Below are 17,546 nucleotides of genomic sequence, written 5' to 3'. Positions count from 1 at the left end.
ACTGAGAAAACAAAAATTTAAAAAGAGAGCTGGCCCTCCAAACCCATGGTTTCTACATCCAAGGATACAAACAACCTCTGACTGAAAACATTCAGGGGGCAAGAAGATAATTCTAGAAAGTCCCAAAATGTAAACCTGTAAAATCAAGACTGGGTTTTCTGAAAGGGTAAACAAAATCAATAAACCTCTGGCCAAGCTCATCAAGAGGAAAGGAGAAAGGATCCAAATAAACAAAATAAAAAATGAAAGAAGATAAATAACAACTGACACTGAAAAAACACAAAAAGTCAAAAAATAAAACTTGAATTGATCATGGGCAGGCAACAATATATATAATTTACGTAGCATTTATATTGTATTTACATAGCATTTATATTGTATTAGGTATTAAAAATACTCTGCTACTGCTGCTAAGTCGCTTCAGTCGTGTTCGACTCTGTGCGACCCCATAGACGGCAGCCCAACAGGCTCCCCCGTCCCTGGGATTCTCCAGGCAAGAACACTGGAGTGGGCTGCCATTTCCTTCTCCAATGCATGAAAGTGAAAAGTGAAAGTGAAGTCGCTCAGTCGTGTCTGACTCTTCGAGACCCCATGGACTGCAGCCTACCAGGCTCCTCCGTCCATGGGATTTTCCAGGCAAGAGTACTGGAGTGGGTTGCCATTGCCTTCTCCGAGGTAATTTAAAGTACACAGGAGGATGTGTGTAAGCCATATACAAATACTACACCATTTTATATAAGAGACTGGAGCATCTGAATGCTTTGGTATCTGTGCAAGGGTCCTGGAACCAATCCTCACAGCAACTAAGAGGCAACCTCTTGCTCAGCCTGAAGTGTAATTAATACTAACAAAGCAAGAGTACTAAATAAGCAGGTGCAATTTGCATGAAATAAGTATTAACAAAACACGAAGCTCCTACTAACGGAAAATAGCTAGGAGCTACAGATTCCGGAAAGAACTACAAACGTTGAGCTAGAAGAAAATCAGTTCATCCACTGCCACCCTTCTGGAGATAAAGAAACAAGGCTGGAGATGACACAGGAATCTCAAGTCACTCGGCAAGCATGGGGCTAGCATTCGTAACTTCTGCTTCTAGAGCCTCACACGGCCACTCTAAACTTACAGGGTGTACCGCCTACAGGCTTCCCCCATTTACTGCACTTCACTTTACTGTGTCTTTCACAAATTGAAGGTCTGTGGCAACCCTGCCTCAAGAAAGTCTACTGGCACCATTTTTCCAACAGTGTTTGCTCATTTTGTGTCCGTGTGGCACATTTTGATAATCCTCACAATTGTTCATACTTTTTCATTATATATATTATATATATTATATATATGATAACAATGTACACATTTCTAGTACTTACTAGGTTCCAGTTAACACTGTTTGCAAATGACACATAGGAGCTGATCTGGTCCTCAACCACTCTATGAAGATACACACAGCACGATCACTACACCCCATTCTGAAGCTGAGGGAAGCAGGGCAGGAGGAGGACAGTGGTTCACCCTCGGTCACACAGCTGCAGGGGCGGTGGGGCAAGAATGTGACTCCATTCGCTTGGGCTTCAAAGTCTGTGCTCTTTTGCTATTCTGACTCTAGCATAACAAAACAGAGACACTTCTAGGGGAAATTGTTCTAGATCTAATTCTGAACAGAAAGAAACTGGTCAGTAAAGGGAAAGTAGCAAAAATCTTGGAAGGAAAAAAACATCATTTTGGCAGAACGAAGAGAGGGAGGACAGAAAAGAGCCTTGATCTGCGTGTGTGGGATCCACACTGGGAACAGAATTAAAATCAAGGAAGAGAGCATAAGAGAGTAATCCCCAGACACATTCAGCAATTTTGTTTCCCAAGCTTAAAGAATCCAATCCTACAATAACAATAATTAAAAAAAATATTTAATCTATCACTGTTACGACTCCCCCAAATCAGAGACTCAACCTAGCAAACTACATCATCTTTGTAGACATGATAAAAATGGGAGCTGGGGACTAACATAATTTTGAGGATTTGTATTTAATTGAATAATACTATGTCTAATGGAAGCTAGATTGTACATCATAAGGTTTCTAGTGAATTCTGTCCTCTATGAAGTCCAGTTTAATAATTCTATTATAATGACTTGAATAATAACCTTGAAAGTCATGTTATCTAAAAATTTAATTAGCATATAGCGAGGATGACAGAATCAGCAATTAAAAGACCTGAAAAGTCTTTAGATGAAATTAAACAAGATGTTAAAATAAAAATAAATTTAAAATTTTCTAATTGGGATCTAAATAAATAATAAGAAAAATAGAGGGCTAGAGAAATGGTGTTTAGTTGAGAAGAAGACTTAATTAATGCAACCTTTAATGCAACCTTTGCTGAAGTTATTCAGTTTCTCTATTGATATAACTAATGTCTTGTCTAAAGGATATCTAAGGTCTATTCCATCTCAAAATTCTATGAAATATTTAATGTTTATTATTTTTCTTAAAGTCCTGTATTTTGCAATTGGTTCTTCCTTTTTGGATTACCTATTTCTTAAAATCGGAGAAGGAAATGGCAACCCACTCCAGTATTCTTGCCTGGAGAATCCCATGGACAGAAGAGCCTGGACAGCTACAGTCCACAGGGTCACAAAGAGTTGGACACAACTGAGCGACTAACATACACACACACACACACATTTTCATTATTATTATTGTATCGGTGATCTGTGATCTTGGAGGTTACTGTAATTGTTTTAGAGCCCCATGAACCATGCCCATATGATGATGGTGAACTTACTAAATGTATGTGCTCTGACTGCTCCACTAACTAGCAGTTCCCCCATCTCTCTCCCTCTCCTCAGGCCTCTCTATTCCCTGAGACACAACAATATTGAAACCAGGTCAATTAATAATCTACAATGCCCTCTAAGTTTTCGAGTCAAAAGTGCACGTCTCACTTTAAATCAAAAGCTAGAAATGATTAAGCTTATTAGTGAGGAAGGCATGTTGAAAATTGAGATGGGCTAGGCCTCTCATGCTAAGCAGCCAAGTTGTGAATGCAAAGAAAAAGTTATTGCAGTAAATTAAAAGTGTTACTCCATGAATACATGAAGGACAAGCAAGCCAAACAAGCCTTATTGCTCATATGGAGAAAGTATTAGTGGTCTGGATAGATGATCAAACCACCTATAATAATCCTTTCAGCCAAAGCCTAATTCAGAGCAAGGCCCCAACTCTCTTCAATTCTGTGAAGACTAAGAGAGGTGAGGAAGTTTAAAAAGAAAAGTCTGAAGCCTGCAGAGGTTGGTTCATAAGGTTTAAGGAAAGAAGCCATCTCCATAACATAAAAGTACAAGGTGAAGAAGCAAGTGCTGATATAGAAGCTGCAGCAAGTTATCCAGAAGATCTAGCTGAGATCATTAATGAAGGTGGCTACACTAAACAATGGACTTCCCTGGTGGCTTAGATGGCAAAGAATCTGCCTGCAACACAGGAGACCTGGGTTCAATCCGTGGAGAGCCCCTGAAGAAGGGAATGGCAAGCACACTGCAGTATTCTTGCCTGCAGAATTCCACAGACAGAGGAGCCTGCTGTGCTACAGTCCACGGAGTCACGAAGAGTCAGACGCAACTGAGCAACTAACACTTTCACACTAAACAACAGATTTTCCATGTAGGTGAAATAGCCTTCTATTGGAAGATGATGCCATCTAGATGATGTCATTCATAGCTAGAGAGGAGAAGTCAATGTCTAGCTTCAAAGCGTCAAAGGACAGGCTGACTCTTGTTAGAGGTTACTGCAGCTGATGACTTTATGTTGAAGCCAATGTTCATTGACCATTCCAAAAATCCTAGTGTCTTTAAGAACAATGCTAAATCTACTCTGTCTCTGCTGTATAAATAGAACAACAAAGTCTGAACAACAGCACATCTGTTTACAACATGGTTTTACAGAGTATCTTAAGCCCAATGTTAAGAATTTCTGCTCAGAAAAAAAGATTCTTTTCAAAATACTGACACTGTTCATTGACAATGCGCCTGGTCACCCAAGAGCTCTGATGGAGGTGTGCAACGAGATTAATGTTACTTTCACGCCGGCCAACGTTGTGGATAAAGGACTAATTTCCACTTTCAAGTCTTCTTATTTAAGAAATACATTTTATAAAGCTGTAGTTGCCACAGACACTGATTCCTCTGATGGATCTGGGCAAAGTCAATTGAAAACCTTCTAAAAAAGGATTCACCATTCTAGATGCCGTTAAGAATATCTGGGATTCCTGGGGAGAGGTCAAAATAACAGCATTCACAGGAGTTTGGAAGAAGCTAAAAAAAAAAAAAAAGAAGCTAATTCCAAACGTCATGGGTGACCTGAGGGGTTTGAAGCTTCAGTGGAGGAAAGAATTGCAGATGTGGTAGAAACAGTAAGAGAACTAGAATTAGAAGTGGAGTCTGAAGATGTGACTGAATTGCTGCAATCTCACAATAAAACTTAAATGGCTGAAGACTTGCTTCTAATAAGCAAAGAAAGTGGTTACTTGAGATGGAATCTACTCCTGGTAAGATGCTGTAGATTTTTAAATGACAACAAAGAATTTAGAATATTACATAAACTTTAGCTGATAAAACAGCAGCAGGGTTTGCGAGGACTGAGTCCAATTTTGAAAGAAGCTCTATTAAACAGGATTGTATGTTGCAGAGAGCTCATTAGTGAAACAGTTGATGGATGTGGCAAACTTCACTGTTGTCTTATTTTAAGATACTACCACAGCCCAAACTTCAGCAACCACCACCCTAATCAGTCAGCAGCCATCAACATGTAGGCAAGACCCTCCACCAGCGAAAACATCACAACTCACTGAAGGCTCAGAGGATGGTTAACATTTTTAAGCAATAAAGTTTTTTAAATTAAGGTATGTAAATTGCTTTTTTAGAAATACTGTTACTGTGTGCTTAATATACTATACTATATGTAGACATAACTTTTATTTGTACTAGGAAACAAAAAAATTTTATGTGACTTGCTTTATTGGGATTACTCACTTTAATTTCAGTGGTTTGGAACTGAACCCACAGTATCTCGAGGTATGGATATTATCTATAGATCAGATCAGATCAGATCAGATCAGTTGCTCAGTCGTGTCCGACTCTTTGTGACCCCATGAATTGCAGCACACCAGGCCTCCCTGTCTATCACCAACTCCCAGAGTTCACTCAGACTCACGTCCATCGAGTTGGTGATGCCATCCAGCCATCTCATCCTCTGTCGTCCCCTTCTCCTCCTGCCCCCAATCCCTCCCAGCATCAGAGTCTTTTCCAATGAGTCAACTCTTCGCATGAGGTGGCCAAAGTACTGGAGTTTCAACTTTAGCCTCATTCCTTCCAAAGAAATCCCAGGGCTGATCTCCTTCAGAATGGACTGGTTGGATCTCCTTGCAGTCCAAGGGACTCTCAAGAGTCTTCTCCAACACCACAGTTCAAAAGCGTCAATTTTTCGGCGCTCAGCCTTCTTCACAGTCCAACTCTCACATCTATACATGACCACAGGAAAACCCATAGCCTTGACTAGATGAACCTTTGTGGGCAAAGTAATGTCTCTGTTTTTGAATATGCTATCTAGGTTGGTCATAATAAAATGTTGCCAGTCAACAGAAGATAGATACATGCTCAATATTACCAATAATTTGCATGAAAAGGTTGTTCATTTTTTGCTCCTTCTAAGATCTTTGAAGAATGAAGTTGCACTCTCAGTGGTCAGCATACCCAGTGAGCTGCCATTCACTGGATCTGTGACAGTACAAGAGTATTTGAACTTTGTATGCCTCAGCTTACTACCAATCTACAAAATGGGGATAATTGTACCTACTTCACAGGATTAGTATAGGGCATTAATTACAAGTATTAACTTAATACCTATAATGCAATTAGGAGAGTGCCTGTCACACAATGACTGCACAAATATTAGTCAAACTCTCTTATTACTTGGATCCCTTGCACTTACTAGCAAAATCATCACTGAGTACTTGGACTACTTCTATAAGACAGACAGAAATGTCATCACTGCCTTAACACTTCCCAAGAAAATTCCTAAGATCATGAACCATGAAACTAGACTCAATTTTTATTTCTACTTCTAAAGTATTGAGAAATTAGTTTCTTTGGTTTGCCCGTCTCTGAAACTGGTACAACAAAGCCTGCCACTGGTCAGCTGTTGTAAAGATAAGGCAGTACATTAAAACCCTAGGAGCAGCTTAGAACACAAGGTGTTTCACAGATTTATGCAGAGAATGTAAAACTTACTGCTCAGAGTCATAGTAGTCCATCCGCTTCTTTTTCTTGTTATAAGCGGCAACTCGAAAGGGAACGATCTCCAAGGTGATCAGGCCCGGGGCCATGGTCAGCACTTTGGCGCCATGAGTCGGCTCATAAAGATCCTTCCCTGTTTCTGGATGGGGCATGCCAGCAGGGTCTCGGCCAACAATGTAGAAGTTGGCTCCCGCAACCATCCGTGCTCTGCAATGCCACTGGACCTAGAATAGAAATGGTCACATTAGACAACCACGATTTCATGACCAGCACTTAGAAGTAGTAAGTGGATAATAAATGTATATACTTCCTATATAATCAGTATCTATCAGCAGGAAATCTCAACAAATTAAAATCATCTCGGGAAGCCAGGAAAAAAAAAAAAAAAACACCTGGCAACCCCTCCCCTTCCAAAAAAATCTACAAGTATATATGTATATGGATCTGGGAAGCATAAGACAAGGTGTTGGCTGTGACTTAACAGCCAGCTGCTTTCAAAGGTAGCTCTGTAGCCTATACCGTCACATTGACTCACTGTGTAAAAACAAAAATTACTTGGTCTAACACCTAGAACTATAGAAATGTAGAAGTTAAAGTAACTGGAAGAGAGCATCATTCTCATTAAAACAGGAAGGAAGTGAATCCTCAAAGGTTAAGTGACTTGGCCAACAGAGCGTAGGACAAACCCAGGTCCACACACTTGGTCTTCGTTTCCTGTCAGTGTACGGCTCCATTTTTTAGTGATTTACAAAACCATCTCAGTTCTATGTGAACAGAGACATAAATGATGGCCACTGCATATCATTTCATTTTATCTCTCTTGATAGCCTCTCTTCTACCAAGTACTTTATTTTTATATCAACATAGTTCAGAAAGTCCAGGAGTATGAAGGCAACCCCATACCCTATATTTGAATAGGTCACCCTGAGGATTTTCAACTTTTCTAGTTGTTTCTACTGATATTTACCTCTATATTTCTAAACAGTACGTGTATACAGTTGTAACTTGACTGTTAATTTTAGATATTATATACTGTCATCCCTCCATATCTGTGGATGCTCAAGTCCCATAGTCAGCCCACTGTATTCAAGGTTCTACATCCATGGATTCAATCAAGCACAAATCATGCAGTACTGTACATATTTACTGGATAAAAACCTGCATAAAAGTGGACCTGCATAGTTCAAATTGGTCATGTTCAAAATTGTAATATAGGCATAATTTCCACATGATTATTACTATAAAAGAAGATATTTGGCTCTTACTCCACTGTCTTCATTCCCTATCCCATTTATTCAATAAACACTGTGGTATCAATACTTTGGTGAAGTAACCATTTATCTGTAAAATGGGGATTACAATTGTATTTACTGGATACAATTTTTAATAAAATTAACGTATGAAAAAACTGAGGACTTAGAATAGAACCTGGCACAGACTAAGTACACAATAAATGTTAGCTGTTATCATCTTTATTTTACTCCTCTCCTTGTACAACTGTTTTTCCTAGAGTTAATAATTGCCTTAATTTGTTTTCTGCTTGCTTAGTTTTCCATAGACCTTTGTTTCTATATACCTTGTACTGTCTTTCTTCCTAAACACACAGTTTAATACAATTCTCAGTCTCCCCACCACTGAGTTCTGACCAAAGAAATGAAAGCCAAAGTGATGTGTGCCACTTGCAGATGTGGATCATTACAAAGCCTCCTGAGCACTAGCCTAGTTTGCTTTCCTCATGAGCCAGCTGGAGAAAGGACCCAAGGCCCTGTAACTACCTCTTTTTCCACTACAGTGTTACTTCTGCTTGCAGTGAGCTGCAGTAGTTCTGTATGCACCAGATGGCAAAGCATGAAGCCACACGAGCTTTGTTCTCCACATACACCACCCCTTCCTCCATTCACCCCAGATTCAGCTCTTCATGAAATATCTGCTCATTTCCCTCTGCCCCTTCGCAGCAGACACACAGAAGAATTCCACTTGTTCAGACTCAATTTGTATCAAGGGGTCAGTCAGCATCAAATCATCAATTAAGTACTCTGCAACTCCACTTAAATGTAAAATCTTCTCTGCCTCATGAAAAATAGCTACTGCTTACAGAGTTAAATTAAAAGGGCAGTCTAAGTTTTCTGAACTTAGGTGAACTTACTTTGCTCATTATATATTTACGTCTGGATGCTTAAATCATTCAAGTGCCAACTGGTCAATAAGCCAGGAATATATTTCAAAAGCATATTGGTGACATGGGCCAGTTATAAGTCTGCCTTATAAAACTGTCAGAAAATGTAATTGCTTCTCTGACTTCTTTTAGAAGGTATATGAGTAAATTACATGTAAACACAACAAACATGGAGTCAGCTTTCCCCTGCAGGCGACCTAAATGGTTTCAATGTATATTTTAATGAATGGTTCCCTTATGAGAAAACTTTATGATTTTTAACAGCCATGAGTAAGCAAATCAAATGTCATTCTTCCAAAAAAGCCTAGTGTGAGTCAACTTATAACCTACTGAACAGGTAATATGTTTTAATGAAGTGAATACAAGTCAGCCATGGCCACTGGTATCTGGTTAGGAACGTAGGCTTTCAAGTCAGGCTGTCCTAGATTTGAATCCTAGCTTTGCCCCTCACTGATAGAAGGATCTTAAGCAACTTCTTTACACAAGCCTCAGTTTCCTAATTTATAAAAATGAGAATGATAACACGTAATGCATAAGATTGTTGGAAGTTTTGAAAGTACTCAGGATACTACCTGGCCTTCAATAAAGGAAAGTGGTTATTACTGCCACTATTACTATTACTCTGTGAAGTATTTCCTGACCCTCACAGTTGAATTAATTGCTTCCTGACCAGAATTTCTAAAGAAAACTCCTTTCCTCTCTGAAGAAGATGACATGCTGCCCAGAAGATGGTTGTTAAAACCCAGAAAGAACTGTCTGTCTATCCAGCAGACTGAGGTCAGGATGTATTCCTTATCTTTTTATGCCACTGGCTAGCATAATTATCAGGAAACTGAATCCACACTGAAGGACTACATGATGATGCCTAAAAGTTTTCTATGAACCCCTATAAGAATCTGTAAATGGCCAACCTAACAACAAATGACTTATTTTCTGCTTTACTTTCATCTGTGTAGCAAAGAACAAACAACTTTGTCATTTTTTTCTGATTATAAGAGTAATTTAATTCACATGTGGCAAACACTGCTCGTTGCCTCCACAACAACTGATTTCTCTCTGAGCTCCCTATTCCTTAGTGACAGAAACCTCCCCCTAAAGGATGAAAATGCTACGTCCTTGCTTTCCCAGCAATATGGCATGGGTGCCTGTGCAAATAACAATCTCTTGGGAAGCTGTCTAGAGGATTCCTGACAAACTTTTTTTCCCCATTAATAAAACTCTCAACTTTCACTTACCTGAAATGTCTTCCCTTCACCTTTATTTTTGCTTGACTATAGAATTCTCGATTACTAGACATGTTTCTACTTTTTTTCTCTCTTGAAAATGCTACTCCATTGCTTCTAGCTCATAATGCGCTTGAGAAGCCAGCCATCACTCTTACTACTCCCCTACTGCTCCCTCTTCCTCTCCCCATCTCTCTGCTTTTAAGGTTCCTCTCTATCATAAATTTTCAGCAGGTTGGCTACTATGTACCTAACTGTGGTTTTCTCTGGGTTTATCCTTTCTTATATTTACTGGGCTTCTTGAATTTGTAGGCTGATGTTTTCCACCAATTGCAGAAAACTTACAACCACTTTTTTTTTTCAAAAAGTTTTTGTGCCACATTCTCTCTCTTTCAGAACTTCATTCATACATATGTTAGATGGCTTGAGATTGTCCACAAGTTACTGAGGCTCTGCTTGTTTTCTCCCATTTATTTTCCTTTTTCAAAAAATTCCTACAGAGTTTTAAAAAACTCACTGACCTTTTTCTTCTGCCAACTCTAGTCAGCTTTTAAGTTTATCCAATAAACATTTCTGTTTCAGATACTATACTTTTTTAGCCCTTAGTTTTCCACTTGATTTTTTTCAGCTTCCACTTTTCTGAGATTCCCCATCCAAAGACAATATTTTTGTTTAAGAAGCTTCAATGGTCTTATTTGTTAATTCCAACATCAGCATCATCTAAAGGTACGCTTCTAGTGAAAGTTTTTATTCTGGATTATAAATCACAGTTCCTTGCTTATTTCCAATAATTTGTTGTATGCTGGACTTGTGAATGATTTGTGTTAAGGACCCTGAATAATGCTGTTCTCGTTTAGAATGTTAAGAGCCTGATTCCAGCAGGCAGGTAATTTACTGGCACGTCTTCTTATCTTTTTGAGGCTCAATTTTAAGCTCTATTGGGCAGGTTCAGTCCAGTTTTTGGACCAATTACCAACCTACTGCCTTTCAACTCCAAATTCACCCTTAGTATTTGCTGAGAAAATGGATTGAAAACTAGGCATTTCTCCTTCACAGTGAGCACAATGTTATATCAGCAGAGGGCATTAGAGGGACACTGCAGGAGGAAGGATGTGTAGCGGTACCTGAATATGGGGCCATTTGGTGGCACAGGGGTCCAGCAGCAAACCCAAAGTGCACACTCCTTCGACAACCTCAAAGCCCTAGCCTGACTCCAGTGATCACCTCGCTACAGTCCTCCTAATGCAAACACCAGTGCACTCCAAGCCTCCCACTAGCAGCTTCCTGACTCCCTCTGCTTACTCAGGTATCCCGCTGTGCTAGACTGTGCCTCAGAGAGTTGCTTCCTGCATTAATTGCTACATGGGTATCTCACAGTGTGCACCAATCTGGCAGCAAGCCAGCTCCCAATGAATGCTGTGACCCCCACTGAGCTCACCAGTCTTTAGCCTCAGCTAGCCTGTGAACCTGGAGAAGGCAATGGCACCCCACTCCTGTACTCTTGCCTGGAAAGTCCCATGGATGGAGGAGCCTGGTTGGCTGCAGTCCATGGGGTCGCTAAGAGTCGGACACGACTGAGTGACTTCACTTTCACTTTTCACTTTCACGCATTGGAGAAGGAAATGGCAACCCACTCCAGTGTTCTTGCCTGGAGAATCCCAGGGGCGGCAGAGCCTGGTGGGCTGCTGTCTATGGGGTCGCACAGAGTCGGACACGACTGAAGCAACTTAGCAGCAGCAGCAGCAGCCTGTGAACCAGAAAGAGGGTTGTTTCCTGTTATCTGGCATCTGGCACACTGTTATGAACCAGTGTGGTCCAGAGAGTCCACTCAATTTCACCATCCAGTGGGAAGAAACCATACCTTTTCCAATGAGATCTGAAGCCCAGCCTTGGGGAGAGGATCCCTTTTCCAATTCTACCCTTCCTTTGGTAATCTCCCTCAGCCCTAGGGTACCCTTCAGAGTTCACTCTGCATTTTTTAGTTACTTCTCTATTAAAGTTCAGAGAAGGCAATGGCACCCCACTCCAGTGTTCTTGCCTGGAGAACCCCAGGGACGGCGGAACCTGGTGGGCTGCCGTCTACAGGGTCGCACAGAGACAGACACGACTGAAATGACTTAGCAGCAGCAGCTATTAAAGTTTAACAATTCTTTAAACTTCCCCTGTCCAATTCTGTGTGATTTCCCACTTACTGACTGTAAACAAATTGATAACACGCTTTCTGGACAATGTGGCCTATTTTCCAAAAGCATGTGTTTCTGGTGTCTTAGCTGCATATCTAAGATGTTAACAAGATTTCTCCACTTTAGCTAGGCTGCAATGTCATCTTTCAACAATGAATAACCTCTAGTACCTTCCATCCACTCCCAAACTTATTGTAGCTACTCTCTACCAGGCCTCAGAGTCTTGCCCTGCACAAATGCAGGCCAAGGAACCCTGGGGAACACCCTCACATCTTCTCTTGTCCTGAAAGTGAAAGCACTAGTCACTCAGTTGTGTCCGACCCTTTGTGACCCCATGGACTGTAGCCCACCAGGCTCCTCTGTGGAATCCCCATGGAATTCTCCAGGAAAAAATACTGGAGTGGGCAGCCATTTCCTTCCCCGGGGATCTTCCTGACCCAGAGATTGAACCCAGGTCTCCCGCATGCAGGCAGATTCGTTACTAACTGAGCCACCAGGGAAGCCCTGCCTTAGTTCTGTGCTGCAAGTCTCGTTGCTTCAGCAGCCCTGAAACCCAATCTCTGCCTTCTTAGCTCAACAGCTATATTTATGCAATGGAATACTACTCAGCCACAAGAAAGAATGAAATCCTGACATTTACAGCAACATGAACGTATCCAGAGATTATCATACTAACTGAAGTGAATCGGAGAAAGACATTTAAAAGATATCACCTATTGTGGAATCTTTGGCTGCATCCCTTCATTCTTTCTGGAGTTATTTCTCCACTGATCTCTAGTAACTTCCTGATGTTCAAGCTGGTCTTACAAAAGGCAGAGGAACCAGAGATCAAATTGCAAACATCCACTGGATCATGGAAAAAGCAAGAGAGTTCCAGAAAAGCATCTATTTCTGCTTTATTGACTAGTCCAAAGCCTTTGACTGTGTGCATCACAATAAACTGTGGAAAATTCTGAAAGAGATGGGAATACCAGAACACCTGACCTGCCTCTTGAGAAACCTGTATGCAGGTCAGGAAGCAACTGTTAGAACTGGACATGGAACAACAGACTGGTTCCAAATAGGAAAAGGAGTTCGTCAAGGCTGTGTATTGTCACCCTGTTTATTTAACTTATATGCAGAGTACATCATGAGAAACGCTGGACTGGAAGAAACACAAGCTGGAATCAAGATTGCCAGGAGAAATATCAATAACCTCAGATATGCAGATGACACTACTCTTAAGGCAGAAAGTGAAGAGGAACTCAAAAGCCTCTCGATGAAAGTGAAAGTGGAGAGTGAAAAAGTTGGCTTAAAGCTCAACATTCAGAAAACGAAGATTATGGCATCCGGTCCCACCACTTCATGGGAAATAGATGGGGAAACAGTGGAAACAGTGACAGACTTTATTTTTCTGGGCTCCAAAATCACTGCAGATGGTGACTGCAGCCATGAAATTAACAGACGCTTACTCCTTGGAAGGAAAGTTATGACCAACCTAGATAGCATATTCAAACGCAGAGACATTACTTTGCCAACAAAGGTTCGTCTAGTCAAGGCTATGGTTTTTCCTGTGGTCATATATGGATGTGAGAGTTCGACTGTGAAGAAGGCTGAGCGCTGAAGAATTGATGCTTTTGAACTGTGGTGTTGGAGAAGACTCTTGAGAGTCCCTTGGACTGCAAGGAGATCCAACTAGTCCATTCTGAAGGAGATCAGCCCTGGGATTTCTTTGGAAGGAATGATGCTAAAGCTGAAACTCCAGTACTTTGGCCACTTCATGCGAAGAGTTGACTCATTGGAAAAGACTCTGATGCTGGGAGGGATTGGGGGCAGGAGGAGAAGGGGACGACAGAGGATGAGATGGCTGGATGACATCACTGACTCGATGGACGTGAGTCTGAGTGAACTCTGGGAGTTGGTGATAGACAGGGAGGCCTGGCGTGCTGCGATTCATGGGGACGCAAAGAGTCAGACACGACTGAGCGACTGATCTGATCTGATCTGATCTGATTGTGGAATCTTAATATACTGGTCCAAATGAACTTACTTACCAAATAGAAACAGACTCACAGACATAGAAAACAAAGTTATAGTTACCAAAGGGGAAAGGGGAGGGGAATAAATTAGGACTATGGGATTAACAGACAGACATGACTATATATAAAATAAATAAGAATGTTCTGTATAGCAGTATATTCTATATTGTTACTATATTCATTATCTGGTAATAAACCTGTAACGGAAGAGAATCTGAAACTAACACAACATTGTAAATCAAATCAAATCAAAAGGATGGGAGAATAATAACAATTCACAGCCAGCAATTGTCATTGAAAAAAATCGGTATTTGTTTCAGAATTCCCTCCCCAAGTACATTTTTGCAGCTAATGTTTTTTTGACTCCACATAACTTACTTCAACAATGTAAGCAATACAAGTAAGAATTAAGTTTTGCTACCCAATAGTGCTAAAAGGGGAGTATTCACAATTCAAATTATAATCAGTTCTCAAATAATATTGATCTATGCAAATCCTGTTATGGTTCTCCCTGCCATCCATCACAGATTAAGATATTGTGCAACTAACAAACCAAAAATCAGTGACATATAGGAACCAAAATTACTTATCTCCATACACAGAATATTTACAATGTAAACACTTTAGAATTAGAATAGTTCTTGAATCATTGCAATATGATGTTTAATCCATGCCCCTTTTTATAAACATAAAAGTCTCATTTGCTCCCTGACTCCATTAGAAAATAGTTACCTATCATCTACCAAAATCAGATTATATTCTTTGTAGCCAAAGATGGAAAAGCTCTATGCAGTCAGCAAAAATAAGACCAGGAGCTGACCGTGGCTCAGATCATGAACTCCTTAATCCCAAATTCAGACTGAAATTGAAGAAAGTAGGGAAAACCACTCGACCACTGAGGTATGGCCTAAATCAAATCCTATACAATTATACAGTGGAAGAGAGAAATAGATTCAAGGGATTAGAACTGATAGAGTGCCTGAAGAACTACGGATGGAAGTTCATGACATTGTACAGGAGACAGGGATCAAGACCATCCCCAAGAAAAAGAAATGCAAAAAAAGCAAAATGGCTGTCTGAGGAGGCCTTACAAATAGCTGTGAAAAGAACAGAAGCGAAAAGTAAAGGAGAAAAAGAAAGATATACCCATTTGAATGCAGAGTTCCAAAGAATAACAAGGAGAGATAAGAAAGCCTTCCTCAGTGATCAGTGCAAAGAAATAGAGGAAAAAATAGAATGGGAAAGACTAGAGCTCTCTTTGAGAAAATTAGAGATACCAAGGGAACATGTCACGCAAAGATGGGCTCAATAAAGGACAGAAATGGTATGGACCTAACAGAAGTAGAAGATATTAAGAAGAGGTGGCACGAATACAAAGAAGAACTGTACAAAAAAAGATCTTCATGACCCAGATACCTACAATGGTGTGATCACTCACCTAGAGCCAGACATCCTGGAATGTGAAGTCAAGTGGGCCTTAGGAACCATCATGACCAACAAAGCTAATGGAGCTGATGGAATTCCAGTTGAGCTATTTCAAATCCTGAAAGATGATGCTGTGAAAGTGCTGCACTCAATATGCCAGCAAATTTGAAAACTCAGCAGTGGCCACAGGACTGGAAAAGGTCAGTTTTCATTCCAATACCAAAAAAAGGCAATGCCAAAGAATGCTCAAACTACTGCACAATCGCACTCATCTCACTCACTAGTAAAGTAATGCTCAAAATTCTCCAAGCCAGGCTTCAGCAATACATGAACCGTGAACTTCCAGATGTTCAAGCTGGTTTTAGAAAAGGCAGAGGAACCAGAGATCAAATTGCCAACATCCGTTGGATCATCATTAAAGCAAGAGAGTTCCAGAAAAACATCTATTTCTGCTTTATTGACTATTCCAAAGCCTGACTGTGTGGATCACAACAACCCATGGAAAATTCTTCAAGAGATGGGAATACCAGACCACCTGACCTGTCTCTTGAGAAATCTGTATGCAGGTCAGGAAGCAACAGTTAGAACTGGACATGGAACAAGAGACTGATTCCAAATAGGGAAAGGAGTACATCAAGGCTATAAATTGTCACTCTACTTATTTAAGTTATATGCAGAATACATCATAAGAAACCCTGGGCTGGAGGAAGCACAAGCTGGAATCAAGATTGCTGGGAGAAATATCAATAATCTCAGATATGCAGATGACACCACCCTTATGGTAGAAAAAGAAGAACTAATTAGCCTCTTGATGAAAGTGAAAGAGGAGAGTGAAAAAGTTGGCTTAAAGCTCATCATTCAGAAAACTAAGATCATGGCATCTGGTCCCATCACTTCATGGCAGATAGATGGGGAAACAGTGGAAACAGTGACAGACTTTATTTTAGGGGGCTCCAAAATCACTGCAGATGGTGATTGCAGCCATGAAATTAAAAGATGCTTGCTCCTTGGAAGAAAAGTTATGACCAACCAAGTCAGCATGTTAAAAAGCAGAGACATTACTTTGCCAACAAAGGTCCGCCTAGTCAAGGCTATGGTTTTTCCAGTAGTCATGTGTGGATGTGAGAGTTGGACTATAAAGAAAGCTGAGTGCTGAAGAATTGATGTTTTCGAACTGCGGTGTTGAAGAAGACTCTTGAGAGTCCCTTGGACTGCAAGGAGATCCAACCAGTCCATCCTAAAGGAAATCAGTCTTGAATATTCATTGGAGGGACTGATGATGAAGCTGAAACTGCAATACTTTGGCCACCTGATGTGAAGAACCGACTCCTTTGAAAAGACCCTAATGCTGGGAAAGATTGAGGGCAGGAGGAGAAGGGGACGACAGAGGATGAGATGGCTGGATGGCATCACCGACTCAATGGATATGAGTTTGAGTGAACTCCGGGAGTTGGTGATGGACAGGGAGGCCTGGCGTGTTGTGGTCCATGGTGTTGCAAAGAGTTGGACCCGACTGAGCGACTGAACTGTACTATACTGTATCCTCCGCTCTTTAAGCTACCAAAGATTTTGGTAAATTTAATTTTCAGTGGCTTCTGAGAGAAAAAAAAATTATTTTTCAAATTTAAAATTATATTACATCATAATGTTATAAATCTGGACTATACCACATAACATATAACACCACTAGTCCTATACCTTCTTCCTACCCAACGGTGGAGAAATTCCACTGTCCTAGAAACCTGGCAGATTAAGCATATAATATTTTCAATTTTGTTTAATTAAAAACACTGAAGATAACAAACAGAACATTTATTTAAGTCCCTACTTAAATCACCTATTTCTTTATACATTTCACATCAAGATTTTCTTTAACTATAATAAAGTCTATTAAAGTAACCACATCATAAAGCCAAATTCATATATTCAACTGATTTGTGAAAGAACTTCAGACACGGAAGCTGTTTTTGTAATGCAAATTTTCTTTTCCAAATTGTCAAAAAGGTACTTGTCTTAATGCTACAAAAATTCTTTAAAGTCAAACCAATTAACTATTTTTGTTGGGTAAAAACATCCGTATTTTCATTCATCTCTTGAATTTCACGTTAAAATTCCTGCACATCTTGGTTATACATTATCACAACACTTTAGTATTAACCTGTTTTCTTGAAATTCGCAAATCTGAATGGTCTGCCTCTTGACCTCTCAATGGCAAGAATGACTTTAATCTCTTCAAGTTGA

At 40.2% G+C, this 17,546-nt stretch overlaps 1 protein-coding gene across 2 annotated transcripts in view; it reads right to left on the bottom strand.

Annotated features, from left to right (window-relative positions):
* PAPSS1 (3'-phosphoadenosine 5'-phosphosulfate synthase 1) overlaps positions 1 to 17,546 on the bottom strand; it is a 121,521-nt gene that overhangs the window by 12,598 nt on the left and 91,377 nt on the right. For both annotated transcript variants that reach the window (XM_070372042.1, XM_070372043.1), the window contains exon 11: positions 6,275 to 6,504. In XM_070372042.1, the coding sequence (XP_070228143.1) occupies positions 6,275 to 6,504 (230 nt within the window). The remainder of the gene's footprint in view (positions 1 to 6,274; positions 6,505 to 17,546) is intronic.

Source organism: Bos mutus, chromosome 6 (assembly GCF_027580195.1).
Source record: "Bos mutus isolate GX-2022 chromosome 6, NWIPB_WYAK_1.1, whole genome shotgun sequence".
NCBI classification, from domain to species: Eukaryota; Metazoa; Chordata; class Mammalia; order Artiodactyla; family Bovidae; genus Bos; species Bos mutus.
Note: the sequence above shows the minus strand (reverse complement) of the source record. Positions and strands in the feature narration are given on the sequence as shown.